At 45.3% G+C, this 16,830-nt stretch overlaps 1 protein-coding gene across 1 annotated transcript in view; it reads right to left on the bottom strand.

Annotated features, from left to right (window-relative positions):
- Positions 1 to 16,489, bottom strand: part of LOC308466188 (neuronal acetylcholine receptor subunit alpha-7-like) — a 109,498-nt gene extending 93,009 nt beyond the window's left edge. Inside the window, exon 1 of the mRNA XM_080986872.1 lies at positions 16,007 to 16,489. Coding sequence (XP_080842998.1) covers positions 16,007 to 16,085 — 79 coding nt within the window. The 5' untranslated portion in view covers positions 16,086 to 16,489. The remainder of the gene's footprint in view (positions 1 to 16,006) is intronic.
- Between the last annotated feature and the right edge of the window lie 341 nt (positions 16,490 to 16,830).

Genomic DNA, 16,830 nt, shown 5'->3' with positions numbered 1-16,830 from the left:
GCAAGAGCTCTGGGTCTGGAACTCTGAGATTACATTGCATTCAGCAGCTGTAGGCTGTGTGCACATGGCATAGTATTTTTTATTTTTTTTTACCTTGTATTCTAGAATTGATGCAGACCAAGGACTTGTTTTTTTCTACATGGTCCACAGTCTTGATCTATTGCATATCTTTTGCCCCTAGAAAGCACTTCTTGGGAAACTGGTTTCATTTAAAAAAATAACCTCATTGCAGTTTGATTCTGTATTACGCCACAGTGTGTCCATTTGAAAACAGACATAGGCAATCCCTGACCATTGTGGGGAGGGGCATACCCAAACCTGCCCTATGAAGTTGTGGGTTAATGTATGCAATACTGTCCAACTTTTCCAGATAAATAACAGGGACACACGTCTTCTGGCATATTCTCCTGGGTGACTCATGTGGCCTGTGCCGTGATTTCACCCTACAAAAAATGCTTTTCTCAGGTCAAGACTGTGGCATGTGAGATCGCGGTACCCAAAATGGCTGTTGCGATCTGCCACAAAAATCCGGGATGTCCTGTTTCTTCTGTGACATTTGACAGGTATGAGTATGCTAGGATCTCAATCACCACTTCCTTAATAAATTTTAAAAAAAATAAAATTGTCCAGTAGCACCTTAGAGACCAATTAGGTTTGTTCTGGGTGTAAGCTTTCGTGTGCGCACCAAGACGGCCACCTACCTGAGTCTAGAACCACTTCCTTATTTATTCTTCATGGGGCATGTTAAGAGGTTTGTGGGGAAGGAGTGGAAAACCTCATCCAAAGGAAGATTTCAAATGCATATCAAGTAACCACACTTTGCGGATGGCAGGATCTAGAATCAATCGAGATTGGAAGCAGCATGTTGAAGATGAGCGCGAGTGATTCAGGATTGAGGAAAAACTACATTTTTCTGCTACAAATGGGTTGCTGTTTGTCATAACTAAATACATTTCCAAGAGTGTGGTGGTGCTGGTGGTGCTTGGAGAGAGAGTAAAAAAACTTTTCAAAGTTACAATTCTGGAAAAACAGACTATTCTGCCACCTTTTTTAAAAAAATTAAATTCCAGTGGCCGTTTATTTACCGCAGGTTATTAAATCAGAATTTGACAGCTTCATAAAGGAGTTGAGCTGGAGGTCACCCACATTTCCCCACCAGCTCAGACAAGAAACCATTCGTACAATGGCTTATCTATTCTTCACAGCCCTACAAGCTTAGCTCCAACCCTCAGGCAGAAAATCTGTGTGTTATCTATAACAGAGAATTTGCGCTTTCTTTCTAAGCCACTGCTGCCGTCACCAGCATCCTTTCAGCCACAAAGCAAGACGCAGCAGTACATTCCACACACACAACTAGCTGCAACCTTTCACAGGCATATAGACTTTCCTTCCCTTGGATGTCCCAGGTGGCTACTTCTGATCTAGACTATTTGATTTCAAGGCCAGGGAATGCTTATTGTTTAGCTTCCCACACTCTGAATCCCATCTTCACACAGGAGGTCCTGCTTTCTGCAATGCGGAGCTGAACTACGGTATTCCCTACTACAAGGTGCTGTGACGGCCACCAACTTGGGTAATTTTGACAGTGGATCCATCGAATTCATGGAGGACAAGGCTATCAATGGTTACAAGACATTATAGCTATGTATTACCTCTGGTGTCAAAGGCAATATTCAGAGGAATAGGGGGCTAGGGGTGGTGCTATGGTCTAAACCACTAAGCCTCTTGGGCTTGCTGATCAGAAGGTCGGCGGTTCAAATCCCCGTGACAGGGTGAGCTCCCGTTGCCCTGTCCCAGCTCCTGCCAACCTAGCAGTTCGAAAGCATGCCAGCGCAAGTAGATAAATAGGTACCACTGCGGTGGGAAGGTAAACGGCGTTTCTGTGCACTCTGTCAGTATATGGAAACATCACCGCTGCAGACAGCCAGATTGTTGACATCACATGATGTGCCTATCTGTGGGAAAGAAGAATTTCCCAGGATGTTCACAGGCTGGATAAGTCTTTGTGAAGAGTGTAACTTGAAACCTTCTGACTGCGCATGTTCAGGAAGTTTGTCAGACGTGCTAGAAGAACTGAACTGAAAGGACGTGTTTTTCTCTAGTGCTGTAATGTCAGAAATAAACATCATGTAAACAGATTTCTGACTTATTTTCTTTCCGCTGCGGAAGCAGGAGGGAGGGGTTGTGCATTTTCCCCATGCTTGGGAAAATGTCGCCTATCAAAATCTCCCTGGTCTGTCTGGATATCAGCCAGAGGAGGTTACCGGTAAGCAAGCTCCGAGGACAGTGAGAGGGGCCAGCCTCCATGGAGGGGGGCTTGCAAATCAACACACTCTTGTTTCCATCATGGTGTTCCGTTGCACCAGAAACAGTTTAGTCATGCTGGTCGCATGACCCAGAAAGCTGTCTGTAGACAAACGCAAGCTCCCTCGGCCTGAAAGTGAGATGAGCGCCGCAACCCCATAGTCACCTTTGACAGGACGTAACCATCCAGGGGTCCTTTACCTTTACCTTTATGTCTCTGAATACCAGTTCCTGGGAATCGCAAGTGTAGAGAACACTTCCACAGACAATTTTGTTTCAGTCCACATTCAAAAGTGAATCTACTTAATTAAAACTCCCTGAAGCAATATACAAAATGAAATGCAGCCATCTGTTGAGATTCTCTATTCACTGAATTTTGCAACACATTTCGCCAACCATGTATACAAAAATGCATATACTAGTACAGTGTTTCCCAAACTTGGGTCTGCGGCTGTTTTTGGACTACAACTCCCAACATCCCTAACTAGCATCAGGGATGATGAGAACTGTAGTCCAAAAACAGCTGCAGACCCAAGTCTGGGAAACACCCTACTAGGATATGCACACAATAATGATAATGCAAAAAATATATTTATTGGGGGAAACAGATCGCAGAAATGTGTATATTTGACAACATTGCATACATAATTGTGTATATCAGAAGAAATTCACACTAAAATGCTAATGACTTTTCATGAGGACTTCTCTTTAAAAAAAAAAAAAAGCAAACTGATGTAGGAATGTGGAAAACTGATCTTAAAACTAGAAAAACAAGAAACAGAAATTGAAATTGATAGATTCCCATACCTTATGGGTCTAAGGAAAGATTCTCCTGGCTCAACCACAAAGTCTGTTAGACAATGGTAGGCTGATCACTGGTGGAGGAACGGGAGTGTGGAGGGAGTGGACCGCCCCCAACACCACTTTTCCGGTAGGGTGCCATTGCAGCGCTCCCCCCGACAAGCACTGTAGACCCCCGCGCGCTCCGGGTGCCACGCCCCCACAGGCAATGCGCCCTGCCCCCTCCTGCTCTACACTCCCAGTAGCAGAGCATACAGCTTCGCCACTGAGGCTGATACAACCTAGCTCAAAATGTGCCACAAGTCTAAAACAGCATCTCAGTGTGCAGCGGTGCAAAGTTTTGTGCGACACTGAAGAGACTCATCACGCGCATCAGGAGAAGCCACGAGGCCCAGGGAGGCCCATCACCATGGCAAGGAGGCCTGCCCCATCCCAGTATTCTTTGAGGGGGCTGGGCTGTCCTCAGCCCCATAGAGTTGGAGCCTATGTCAGTATACATGCATGCAAGCGGCTCCATAGGATGGAAGGCATCAAGGCAAGCCACATACTGTATGGCAAATCAAGTGCATGTAAAACACATATATGCCCTATGTTGCGCTTAGAGGACATTAGCCCCTTTTCACATCTGGGGGCAACCGAGGCATGGCAATGTGACCAGCTCTAGATTGGTCAGAGCATTCATGAGTAGAAATAACAATTAGGTAGCAAATAAAAGAAGGGACGTGGGTGGTGCTGTGGGTTAAACCACTGAGCCTAGGGCTTGCCGATCAGAAGGATGGCGGTTCGAATCCCCGCAACGGGGTGAGCTCCTGTTGCTCGGTCCCTGCTCCTGCCAACATAGCAGTTCGAAAGCACATCAAAGTGCAAGTAGATCAATAGGTACCGCTCCGGTGGGAAGGTAAACGGTGTTTCCATGCGCTGCTCTGGTTTGCCAGAAGCGGCTTAGTCATGCTGGCCACATGACCCCGAAGCTGTACGCCGGCTCCCTTAGCCAATAAAGCGAGATGAGTGCCGCAACCCCAGAGTCGGCCACAACTGGACCTAATGGTCAGGGGTCCCTTTACCTTTACCTTTAGCAAATAGAGTCTCTGGTTATATGTAAAGGGATCATCGCTGCGCAATAACAGCTTTGGCCTCCCACCACACTTCAGCATAAGAACCAGAAATTAAGAACGCTTCACAAAAAAGCAGATTTCTCACACACACCACTCCTCACATTCTTATTATGCTACTGTCTCTCTAGGAGAATTTAATCCCTCCATTATTTAGACAACAATAAGTTATCGGCTAACTAGCCAATACAATACGTCCTATGAAAGGAGTGTTTCTCTCAGCCCTTTGTTAGGGTTCTGTCAGGATTTACAGTGACCAAAAAAAAACCCCTAAAGGCAAAACTAGAGAAAGTGTCTTTCTGAGGCTTATTTACTTCGAAATATTGAAGCAGTATTTACCGTAGAGTGTAGGAGCAAACCAAAAGCACAGCAACGGTAGCTGTGATAAGCAAAAATGCATTTCAAAAGCTTTCAAAGAAAACTTACCCAAGTGATCATTCTGAGCTGGTGGAGTAGAGAAGAAATCAAGATACTGTAGTAAGGAAGGAAGCTTCCTGCCCCAGTGAAGTATTGGTGGGAGAACCTACACGCTACAGTGGTACCTCAGGTTACATACGCTTCAGGTTACATACGCTTCAGGTTACAGACTCCACTAACCCAGAAATAGGGCTTCAGGTTAAGAACTTTGCTTCAGGATGAGAACAGAAATCGTGCTCTGGCTGCGTGGCAGCAGCAGGAGGCCTCATTAGCTAAAGTGGTGCTTCAGGTTAAGAACAGTTTCAGGTTAAGTACGGACCTCTGGAACAAATTAAGTACTTAACCTGAGGTACCACTGTATATGAAATCCCTATATATTCATATGATATTTAAATGGCAACTCTGTGGGGGTTAATGAAGAGAGGAGCTAAGTTCATTCAGCATTCCTAAAACAATGGACTATTAACATTACCAAAATTCCTGGCTGTGATCTGACAGCAAAATTTGTTTCCTGGCATCTCCCAAACCATAGATTTCCTTTCACGTTCCAATACATAACACTGGAAAACTCCCTTCCTTTGACCCCCATTGTCTTTCAAGACTACTTTGGATTCTAGTGACACCCCAAAACATTCAACCCCATCTTCTCTCACACACATCATAAGCAGAAAATTCTAACAAGGCTACCTTTACTAGCTAGGCTTCCTCTGAACTCCTTATCTGAAGCACCTGTCCTGAGTTTGTGAATGCACTACAGGTGCATGTTGTAAAGCCAATCTCGTTTGCAGCTCCCAAACACTGATTTGACAGAAAGATCAGATAGCTACAAACATACATAAAAGAGCAGAGACAGAAAGTAATGAGATTGAATCAAATTTAAGATGAGAATCAATCTATCCCATCTTTTCATACTTCCCTTAATAAATTCTACTACTATGATAGATAAGTAACAGTAATAATGGAAGATCTATTAGGCAGGCTGCTTGCATAGCAGGAATCTTACAAGGCCCAGGGAAGTGCAGGATGTCGCAATAAGAATATTTATGCAGGGGTGCATAGGCTTCTGGGACAAAAAATGAATATATTTTTCTCAAACATCAATCATCATTGTTATCAGCTTGCCTATTCGCACCTCTCTTCTGCCCGTAATTTGTGTCAAAATTGAACCAGGGCAACCCTATTTTCCAAGATCAAGAATCCTCACTCACTTAGTATGGAAAGAAAAGCACCTCTCAGTCTTTGCTAGGTGACTTTTCTTTACCACAGAACAAGTAACAGTAAAATGTTCCGAGGAATTCAGAAGCAGGTTGCACACAGGCAGGATTTGCAGTGGAAGCCCAGAATCAAACTAGTCTAAATAAAAACAAAAACAAAACAGAAAAATATATATGGGGGAACAGAGAGAGGGAAAAACCAGAGCGTTGTCTCTCAAACGTAGATCTTTTCTTTAAAATATAATGAAATAATATAGAAATGAAATAATAATAATAATAATAATAATAATAATAATAGATCTTAACATTTGTCTCACACATAAAATGGTGGACCCTCCCAGCTCTCACCTGGGAGCTTTCCTTCCTTCTCCCAGACTCTCAGCCTGGGAGTTCTTCCCTTCCCTTTGGGATTCTTCTACCAACCTTCCATCACTTCCTGTGTGTGTAATCCTGAGATCCAGCTCTTCTCAATCTGCCTTCCTCACAAACAATTGCAGGCTGCTTGGCTTTGATCTCTCACACATCAGCCCCTAGCTTTCCTGCTCTCCTCACACCCCAGCCCACTTAGTGGAGGAAATAAGGGTAAGTCACTTCCATCTATCACTTATGTCTTCTTGAGCCATCTTAGCACCTATTGAGACACTTCTGCTGAATCTTATTGGCAATCAATAGTCTTTTGTCAGGTCTTAAGAGGTATTGCCTCAAGGTACCCCACAGTGATTGCTCTAAAATGGAAAAAAAATATCAAGAATCATAAAGCAGTATGGGGGGAAAGTCAAGAAACATAGAGCGGTATGGGAGCCCAAGAGACCATCTTACACCAAACCACAGCAGAAGCTGAAAACATTGGCAATCTACTAGTGCAGGCATCCCCAAATTCAGCCTTCCAGATATTTTGGGACTACAGCTCCCATCATCCTTAGCTAACAGGACCAGTGGTCAGGGATGATGGGAATTGTAGTCCGAAAAACATCTGGAGGGCCAAGTTTGGGGATGCCTGTACAAGTGCGTGTATTTGTGATGCCCAAGGGAACAGCTTTAGCTGCCACCAGCTTGTAAAAGGAAGTAAGAACCCAAAGGAGGTGGGCTGGGAAGGGGAGAAAGGTACAGGAATGGGAACATTTAAAGAATACAGTTTTGAAAACATGGCAGCTTTAGCTTAAATAGGGCAGCTGGAAAATGTGGTACAAACTCAGGTGCACCAATAAAGGTTTGGAAGGAAAAAAGACAAGCAAGGCAGAGACACTGTGTCTGCTCAACTTTCTCCGTTGATTGGCTGTTTCGGGAATGCCACTGGACTGTTTGCTGTTTGTATTGGGCCCAGACTGGCATTTGTCCAGTTAGACCATCTGACTACTCTCTAGTGTTGCCTTTGGGACTGTGTGCCCTACCAGGACTTACCTCTGCAAATGCCAAAGTTCAGGACACCTCACAGACTTGGCTGCTAAATGGACACGTTGCTGCTGACACTCTGTAGAACGCTGTCACATTAATGAGGTCTTCCCTTTAATTTTCCATAAAATATGGGAAAGCTGTATCTGATCATAAGGACTTGCTACTTGGTTGTTTTTGTCAGAGAAGGTCATTGCTCCTCCGAGTCACCCTACTTCCTATGCACTGTTTCCATAGCCTGGTGTTTCTCAGACTTGGGGTTCCAGCTGGGTTTTTTTGGACTACAACTCCCATCATCCCTAGCTACCAGGACCAGTGGTCTGGGATGATGGGAACTGTAGTCCCAAATAAGCTGGAGGCCCAGTTTTGGGAGACCCTGCTGTGGCCCTTCCTTCATCGCCTTTTGTGGAAGTGCTTCTGTGACTTCTCTCAGATGGGCCACTCTATCAATCCACATCAGGCCTACACAGCTTGTGATCCATCAAGCCCAACACAGTCTACCAGCCCACTGGGTGTTTGTAAGCTTTTCTGTTTTTTATTGCTTGCTTGGGACTTCGCAAACTGAGGACGGGCCATTAAGCACCTGGCAGGTCACAATAGATGAGATGCCTCCAGCTTGGCAGGTGACAAGTTGCACAGGCCTGGCCTGATTTACGACGGCATGCAGGCAGTTCTTTTAAAATATCATTTTAGCCTCATAATTCCTGCTTGGCTGGAATGCTGGCCTTCAAACAATTGCTTTGTCACAAGCTGCATTAAGTTTAATGGACTTGTATCAGTACTGGGCTGTGGAGATGAGGCTGGATGGTTTTCCCTGCAGGCCAGTGCTCTTGTCGGTGCCTCTGTCTTTGGTTTTTATAGCTCAATGCATTGGGAATGTGCCAAGGGACGGGGACCCATGGCTGCTTCCACATATTCCTTCCTCCAGACTCACGCTTGACATTGCCCATGTTGGCAGAGTAGCTAAATTTCAGCTAGGAAGCCAAATCAGGAGTAATACTGTCTTAATTTCAAGAAAAATGTCCAAACACTTGTCAAAATATTCAAAAACATTTACTTGCAGAACATATCGCTCATACCCTCCAACATTTCTCCAATGAAAATAGGGAGGTCCTATTCCATAATAGGGAGGCGGGTAGCGCTGTGGTCTAAACCACAGAGCCTAGGGCTTGCTGATCGGAAGGTCAGCGGTTCGAATCCCCGCAATGGGGTGAGCTCCCATTGCTCGATCCCTGCTCCTGCCAACCTAGCCAACCTGCCAACCTAGCAGCTTGAAAGCACATCAAAGTGCAAGTAGATAAATATGTACCGCTCCGGCGGGAAGGTAAACGGGGTTTCTGTGCGCTGTTCTGGTTCGCCAGAAGCGGCTTAGTCATGCTGGCCACATGACCCGGAAGCTGTACGCTGGCTCCCTCGGCCAATAAAGCAAGATGAGCGCTGCAACCCCAGAGTTGTCCGTGACTGGACCTAACAGTCAGGGGTCCCTTTACCTTTTTATTCCATAATAACAATTTTACTATTTATGCCCTGCCCATCTGACTGGGTTGCCCCAGCCACTCTGGGCAGCTCCCAACATATAGAAAAACATAATAAAACATTAAATGTTTAATAACCTCCCTATGCAGGGCTGCCTTCAGATGGCTCAGAGGTTGGATAACTCCATACCCTCCCACATTTCTCTGATGAAAATAAGGGTGTCCTAAGGAAAAGTGGAACATTCCAGGATCTAATAAAAAACCATTTATGTAAATCCAGGACTGTCCCTGGAAAATACAGACACTTGGAGGGTCTGATAGCTGAAGAAGAATATATGCAAAGTATTTACATTCACATGCTTATCCAAGTATGGGCTTTGTTTTTCTTAGCTGAAGATTACAGCTTCTTCCTTAAACATTCAAACAAATTGTGTCTTTCTCTCTTTCCAGTACTTGCACTTAGCCTTCTGAGTATGACCCAGCTAAGCCACGCAGGTTCCTTCTGAGCATAGCTGTCAACTTACAGATTTGAAAATAAGGGACCAGCAGCCTTGAAAATAAGGGATCAGAAGCCAAAATAAGGGATTTTGCTTAGCTTATACAGAAATCAGGCACTGATGGAGCCATGCTGCCTTTGCTGCGACTGACTGTGTTTTGCAGGGAGTTGGACTAGATGATCCTAAGGGTCTACAACTCCGACCAAAGAAGAGTGGCAGACAAAACTGATGAACGACGTCGAGATGGCAAAGCTTACAGGTAGAATTAGAAACCAGGTAGAGGACCTCTTTAATAAAGAATGGGGAAAGTTTATAATTTAGTTGAAAAGCTATTGTAAAGAGTTACATACATTGGTAGGATTGACAGAAAACTTGTAGTAAAAATTTGAACTATGGATGGACAAATGATTTATAAAAAAGAGTTATGAAAGGGATGCAGAGGGGGAAATCACTACATTAAGATGCTGCACTGGTTGGAGGGGATGCTAAGCAGCACGTCGGGGCTGCCGTTGTCCTGGCGCAAGGAGTTCCATCGGCCCTTCCTGCCCGAGAGAGAGGGGGGAGGGGGGGAGGGAGAGAGACTCTCGCCCACGCTGCCCACCAGCCCGGCATGAGGCAGTTGCAGCGCCGCCCTTCTGCGTCCCTCCCCATCCCCTCCTCTTCCTCCTCCCTCAGGCCACCTCCTCAGCCACTGCCGCTGCCGCCTCCGGCTTCCCCTGGCAGCGCGGCGGAAATCTTGCAAGAGAGGAGCCGCCTGCCCGCCCGCCGCCACCCGTCTCCTCACGACGCGCTCCTGAGCGGGGAAAGGGAGAGACGGAGACACGGCAGCTTGTGCGTGCGCTCTCTCTTGCGGTGAAGCACCCCGAGCCGCTGCTTCCCTCCCGAGCCGGGCGAGCATGAAACCCAGGAAATTTAAGGGACATCATCAAATAAGGGACAGCAGCCGGACACGGCGCTGGGATAAGGGAGTTTCCCGCCAAATAAGGGACGGTTGACAGCTATGCTTCTGAGAGGTTTCCACTTAACAGGCCAGACATTGAGTTCCATTTGCCATATGAAAGCGAGTGGACAAAAGGACCCAGGAGAGGATCGGGCAGAATTAGGTACCCCGTTTTGCCTGTATGTTTGAAGGTAAAGTGTGCATTCTCCATTGAATGTCGTAGGATTTGCTTCTGAACAGATGTGGGAAAGGATTGCGGTGCAAATACTGCATTTCTGTCATCACCATCATACATGTAAGCGCTTCACATTCAACAGTCCTGCAAAGCAGGCTAGGAACTGATAGTCCCCAATGGGGGCTGGTGTCCATTGGTACTGGTAGGGTGGAACGAGGACTGGAACCACCACAAAGTGGCCTATCTCCATATAATAGACTAAGAGACCAGCCTGAGAAATAGTGGCTTATTCAAGGTCACCACTGAGGGCTGCCAGCTCAGGCTTTTAACTGCCACAGTACCTAAAAATAAATCTGACTGTTTAAAGAATGATGGTGTATTAACATATTCTATATGTGCTGCTGCTTAACATAGTCCAATTGTGTACCTAGAGCGCTTTCCTGACAATTGTAATAAGGGATGATTGAAAGTAAGGAGAAACCTGTTTAGTTTACAAATTCCACACACAGTCTGTTCTCTCCTTTCTCTGCCCCTTGGCATGACACAGCCTTGGCTTTGCCTTCTTTGGAGGTGGTCAAATACTGCTTACAACAGCTCTGTGTGTCACCTCCAAATCTTATGCGGCGTGTTGCAGCGGCATGCAAAATGGCAACAAACTGTTGGTGAAAAATGATTTAGACAACCTGTGAGGAGAGAAGGGCAATAAAGCCGATGCATTAAGTAGAGCAGACATTCCTAGCCAAGTGCAGAACGCCTGCCCTTTGTAAAAGCCTGGCTGCAAGCGTGTAGATCAGGCATGAAGAAGCAAGCTCTCCAAATGTTGTAGGACTCCAACTCCCATCAGCTCCAGACAGTATGGCCAGTGGTCAGGGATGATGGGAGTTGCAGTTCAAGCACTGGGAAAGCCACTGGTTCCCCATGCCATAGAGAAGAGAGAGAGAAATCATAAAGACAGCTATAATCATAGGTGTAAGGGACACGGGTGGTGCTGTGGGTTAAACCACAGAGCCTAGGATCAGAAGGTCGGCGGTTCGAATCCCCGTGATGGGGTGAGCTTCCGTTGCTCGATCCCTGCTCCTGCCAACCTAGCAGTTCGAAAGCACGTCAAAGTGCAAGTAGATAAATAGGTACCACTCCGGCAGAAAGGTAAATGGCATTTCTGTGCACTGCTCTGGTTCGCCAGAAGCTTCGTCATGCTGGCCACATGACCCGGAAGCTGTACGCCGGCTCCCTCGGCCAATAAAGCGAGATGAGCGCCGCAACTCCAGAGTCGGGCACGACTGGACCTAATGGTCAGGGGTCCCTTTACCTTTACCTTTAATCATAGGTGTTGTTGTGGGGAAGTACATGAAACACATTGAGCACTTGTGGGTGTAAGCACTATAGAAGTACTGACTATGATTATCAGAGTTCCTACTGAATCTGAGGAAACCCAGAATATGTGGGTGAATTTAAACAGCAGAACCCCTTTCAGACTGGTGGTTTGGCGAGGAAGAGTGTCTCTGCAGCTTTTACAGGGTTGCCCAGATCCCTCAAGCCACTTGCACTTTCCACATGCAGAGCTGTGAACAGGTGACTTAAGTAGTGAATGTTGACAATGGTAATGACCTGATAGGCAAGGTTTCCCAAACTTGAGCCTCCGGCTGTTTTTGGACTACAACTCCCATCATCCCTAGCTAGCAGGACCAGTGGTCAGGGAGGATGGGAATTGTAGTCCAAAAACAGCTGGAGAACCCTATTTAGGGGAAAGTAGGCAATTTCCATCTCACCATCCCCCCCAAACAGACCCTGGAGCTAGCCGTCAAACCTGACAATACTAAACAACCATCTCTGCAACGCTGCATACTTGTTCCAACCCAACCCAACAGTGTCTGCCGCTCTGTGTGTTGAATGCACAGCATCTTGGGATCCAAAGACATTCCACCTCCACTATGGTCCATTTCATGAGTATCTTTCAAGTGTTACATTCAATGGAGGGAAGGGAGTAGGGTTCTGCACGCCTTTCCCACTTCCAGATGCTACATTTTCAGTTCAATGTGTTACATTGGAGGTGAGATTTTATTCCTTTCTAACTGCAATGCCAACCAAGTTTCCCAAGTCAGATCAGGGCCCTCACAAATCTTCATGTCCATCACTCTGCTTTTCTCTACTCTATTCCTATGCACAATATCTCTATAGTTTTCTAGATCTCTGTTTCTCTGCTCTACTCTTTGCAAGGAACAGGTACTGCCTACAGAGTGCTGAAAAGCTCCAGAGAATAATTTTTTAAGCAGAGCAGGGGAGGATTATAAAAAGTAGTTAACGCTGTTATTGTTAAGTACTCACTTTACCTGTGGAAATCCCAAAGCAGCTTACAGATACAAGAGAAATACTACAACCAATTCCAACAATCACAATCACCACCATCAGGACTTTGAATGTCGTTTCAGAAGATAGATCATATATTGCGCACCTTACAGAATTGTTATATGAACACGTATTCTGAAACAGCAGCCATTTCAGATTCAACACTCTCTGATTTGTCTGACAAATAAAGTATTAAGCCATAGTTTGGGGGGGGCATGGGGTGAACACCTTTAAGGACTCTTCTGCCTCCACCTCTGTTTTTACCACTTTGAATTAGCGATGAGGAAATCTGTCAATTTGGGTTTCTCATTTTTCCAAACTTTAGTCAAGTCCTCCACATTTCCAAATCAGTTTGGGGTAGTGTGTGTGTGTGTGTGTGTTTGTGTGTGTGTTTTTAAAGAAGTCCTTGTGAAAACTCACCAGCAAATTTCTCCTATGGTACACAGTTTTCTAGGCAATTCTGCCTAAGATGCATATTTTTGCAAAGCAATTTCCCCTGAATATAACACATGAGTAATGTATGCATTTTCACACACACTTTCCCCTAGCATATGCATCTTTGTAAACATTGCTTGGCTAGAGAACCGCCCTCCAAAATTTGGAGAGTTTTGAAACAGCACATATTTGTTTTTTGCTGTTGTATTTTTGTATCTTGATTTCCCTCCCGGCAGCGTAAGGCTGCGTAGGTTGCCTTCCCCTTCCCTCTTTTATCTGCACAAGAAGCCTGTGAGGTAGGCTAAGCTGTGAGTTGGTAGTTCAGACACCAAAGTCACGAAACTGCACATCCTTAAGAGTATTCCTTGCTTTTTACTATTTATCAGGTTTGGCAAAGATTTGTTAGTTTCCGTTTTGGCGTTCTGCTGTAAATACCGGGACAATGAAACATTGCAGTTAAAGCAAGGAGGCTGTTTTGCTAGCTTTGTTGCATGATCTGTGAATGACATTACATAAGAACATAAGAAGAGCTTGCTGGATCTGACCAACAGCCCGTCTAGTTCAGCATCCTGTCCTCAGAATGGCCAAGCAGATGCCTGTGAGATGACCACAAGCAAGACCTGAGCACTATAGCCCTCTTCCTCCCTACAGGGTCAGGCAACTGGTATTCGGAAGCAAACAGCTTCCCACTGTGAAGGCAGCACAGCCATCATGGCTGGTAGCCTCTGGTAGCCCTATCCTCCATTAATATGTCTAATCCTTTTAAAGCCACATGTCCTCCAACATTTCTCTGAGGGAAATAGGGATGTCCTATTCCATAACAGCAACAGCAACAACAGCAACATTATTTATACCCTGTCCATCTGACTGGGTTGCCCCAGCAACTCTGGGCAGCTTCCAACATACAGTGGTACCTCGGGTTACAGACACTTCAGGTTACAGACTCCGCTAACAGGTTACAGTTTACAGACTCCGCTAACCCAGAAATAGTACCTCGGGTTAAGAACTTTACCTCAGGATGAGAACAGAAATCGCATGACGGCAGCAAGAGGCCCCATTAGCTAAAGTGGTACCTCAGGTTAAGAACAGTTTCAGCTTAAGAACGGACCTCAGGAACGAATTAAGTTCTTAACCCAAGTACCACTGTATATAAAAACATAACAATTTTTTAAAAAACTTGCCCTCTACAGGGCTGCCTTCAGATGTCTTCTAGAGGTTGTATAGTTACTTATCTCCTTGGCTCAGGGGTCACATAACTCCATGCCCTCCAACATTTCTCCGATGAAAATAGGGCCATCCTAAGGAAAAGTGGGACATTCCAGGATAATATCAGAAACCAGGATAGTTTCTGTAAATCCTGGACTGTTCCTGGAAAATAGTGCCCCTTGGAGGGTCTGAAGCCATCCACATTGGTGGCCATTATTGCCTCCTGTGGAAGTGTACTCCATAGTGTGCGGCCTGGCATGCACTTGTATCTTGCTTTTCTGTCCAGGAGTTCAAGGTTGTGTGTATTTTCCTCCCCCCCTCCCCTTTTATATTTGTAACAACCCTGTGACGTAGACTAGGCTGAGTTAATATACAGTGGTACCTCGGGTTAAGTACTTAATTCGTTCTGAAGGTCCGTTCTTAACCTGAAACTGTTTTTAACCTGAAGCACCACTTTAGCTAATGGGGCCTCCCGCTGCCGCTGCGCCGCTGGAGCACAATTTCTGTTCTCATCCTGAAGCAAAGTTCTTAACCCGAGGTACTATTTCTGGGTTAGCGGAGTCTGTAACCTGAAGCGTATGTAACCCGAGGTACCACTGTATGTACATAAGCAGCAGATCTTGTCAACAGATTGCTGCAGATGACAAGGGAAGAGTGGGCCTTGAGGAAATCCTGTTGGCAGCCCTGAGGGAGTGCATTTAGGACCACAACCAAAGATGCAGGCTTATCTCTAGACCAGGTTTCTCAGGTCCAAGTCGGATCAAGTTTCTCAACAGGGGTTTACCCTCTATATTGCATTGATTCTTACCTTAAAATAAGAACTTCCAAAGTAACTTTCATGATCATCTTTCATAGTATCCAATTTAGCCCTTCGTCTGGCTTTCCTATTCCCTGTCTATTTTACTGAATTGCTTCATTCCCATGCAATTTCATAACTGATTTAGCTGTTGCGTTACACGTACAGATTCATTTTATGTACCTTATATAATAGATTCATCTTCAGGCTGATGCATCAACAATTCGAGTTAAGCCAAAACCTATTTATTTAAACCAGTAGCCATGATACTAATATAGAAGATTAAATCCAGGTATTGTATCAACTACACAGTGAGCCAGACTCCCCTAGCTAATACTCTTTACTTTTCCTTTTATCCATCCCTAACTTAGGAACCTTGTATTATAGAAATGAACATATAACACGGAAAAGATTGAAACAGAAATAGTTCATCTCCCTCATCCGTACATCTCAAGCCCAATAAAATGATCCACAAGTCCTCTTTAAAGCGTTCCTATCCTAGTCTGCCCTATCTGAGAAATTTATGCCATTTTATGTTCAAAATCCATCACTGAAGCCGTCACAGTCTTTTATTTCTATTAATGACATTTGTATTCACAGAGAAAGTTGTCAGAGCAAAGAGCTCTCGCACATCCCCCCCTTGGGGGGTCAAAAATATCAGAAGTGCAACATCAGTTCACAGGTGTTTGTTTTTTTAGTATATATATTAAAAATCCTCTGCTTTGTTTTATTCCTGTTTGTACTCATTGTACGCATCCTATTGACTTTGATGGGGACAAATAGCCCCTGAAAAAGTTTCCCAATGCACATCTCCAGGGAAATCAGAACAGCTCGTGTTCAGCAAAGGACAAATCATCATCATCGCCACCGTATAATCAGGAAAATCTAGAACTTACCTTTAAAAAAAGACAGGAACAAGGATGCCCAGAGGTACAAGCCGGAGTAGACGAAGCCCAGACACCGCTCTGTGAGCATTGTCAAGCCACAATTAGGAGTCTAGGCAGACACCAGACACCGTGAAGGAAGTCTTCCTGTCAGCTCTGAGTGATGGAGAGAGTCTCTGGCTAAGAGGGATCGCAATATCCAGCCAGCCAGTTTTGCTACCGCAAAAGAAAAGGATATTGGTCCAAGTCGCACATCACTGTTTATTGCTGGTAATAACTACATCTAAGTGCCAGTGACTTAATTAAGATTGGAAGAAGGGCTTTTTCTCTGCGCGTCTCTTCTTTCCCTCACAAGCGCTCTGTACCTTTGCTAGTGCCAGACAGAGGGAAGAAGCAGGAGCACGGAAGCTAATGTGTGCGGGGAAGGGGGAGGAGAAGGAGAAAGAAAGGGACATTGCTGCCTCTGAGAGATTTTCCACATTCCCTCTCTCTCTCTCTAACAGTAACTCTGGGCCAACACGTCAGCAGTGTTTTCTACGCTAGTACGAGAGTGCCTCTAGAGCTACATGCCAGGCAGTGCGAGACGAGAGCGCCGCTCTTTTTCCTTTTCACGGTCGCTGATGGAGCAATTTTCAGTCAGAGAATTACAGCATGACATTGTTTGTGACCTAATGTTGGAAGAAGAGAAGTCTAGGGAGGAAGTTGTTGCCTGTTAACAGCCGTAGGGTTCGGAGCCTTAAGAGGAATCTGTTGCACCCCACAACACAGACTTTCTTTTAGAGGCTCCCCAAAGAGAAAAATAAACCATCTTTTTCAACCGTACTGCCTTTTATTCC

This window comes from Podarcis pityusensis (genome assembly GCF_964106645.2).
Source record: "Podarcis pityusensis genome assembly, chromosome: 17".
Lineage (NCBI taxonomy): Eukaryota > Metazoa > Chordata > Lepidosauria > Squamata > Lacertidae > Podarcis > Podarcis pityusensis.
Note: the sequence above shows the minus strand (reverse complement) of the source record. Positions and strands in the feature narration are given on the sequence as shown.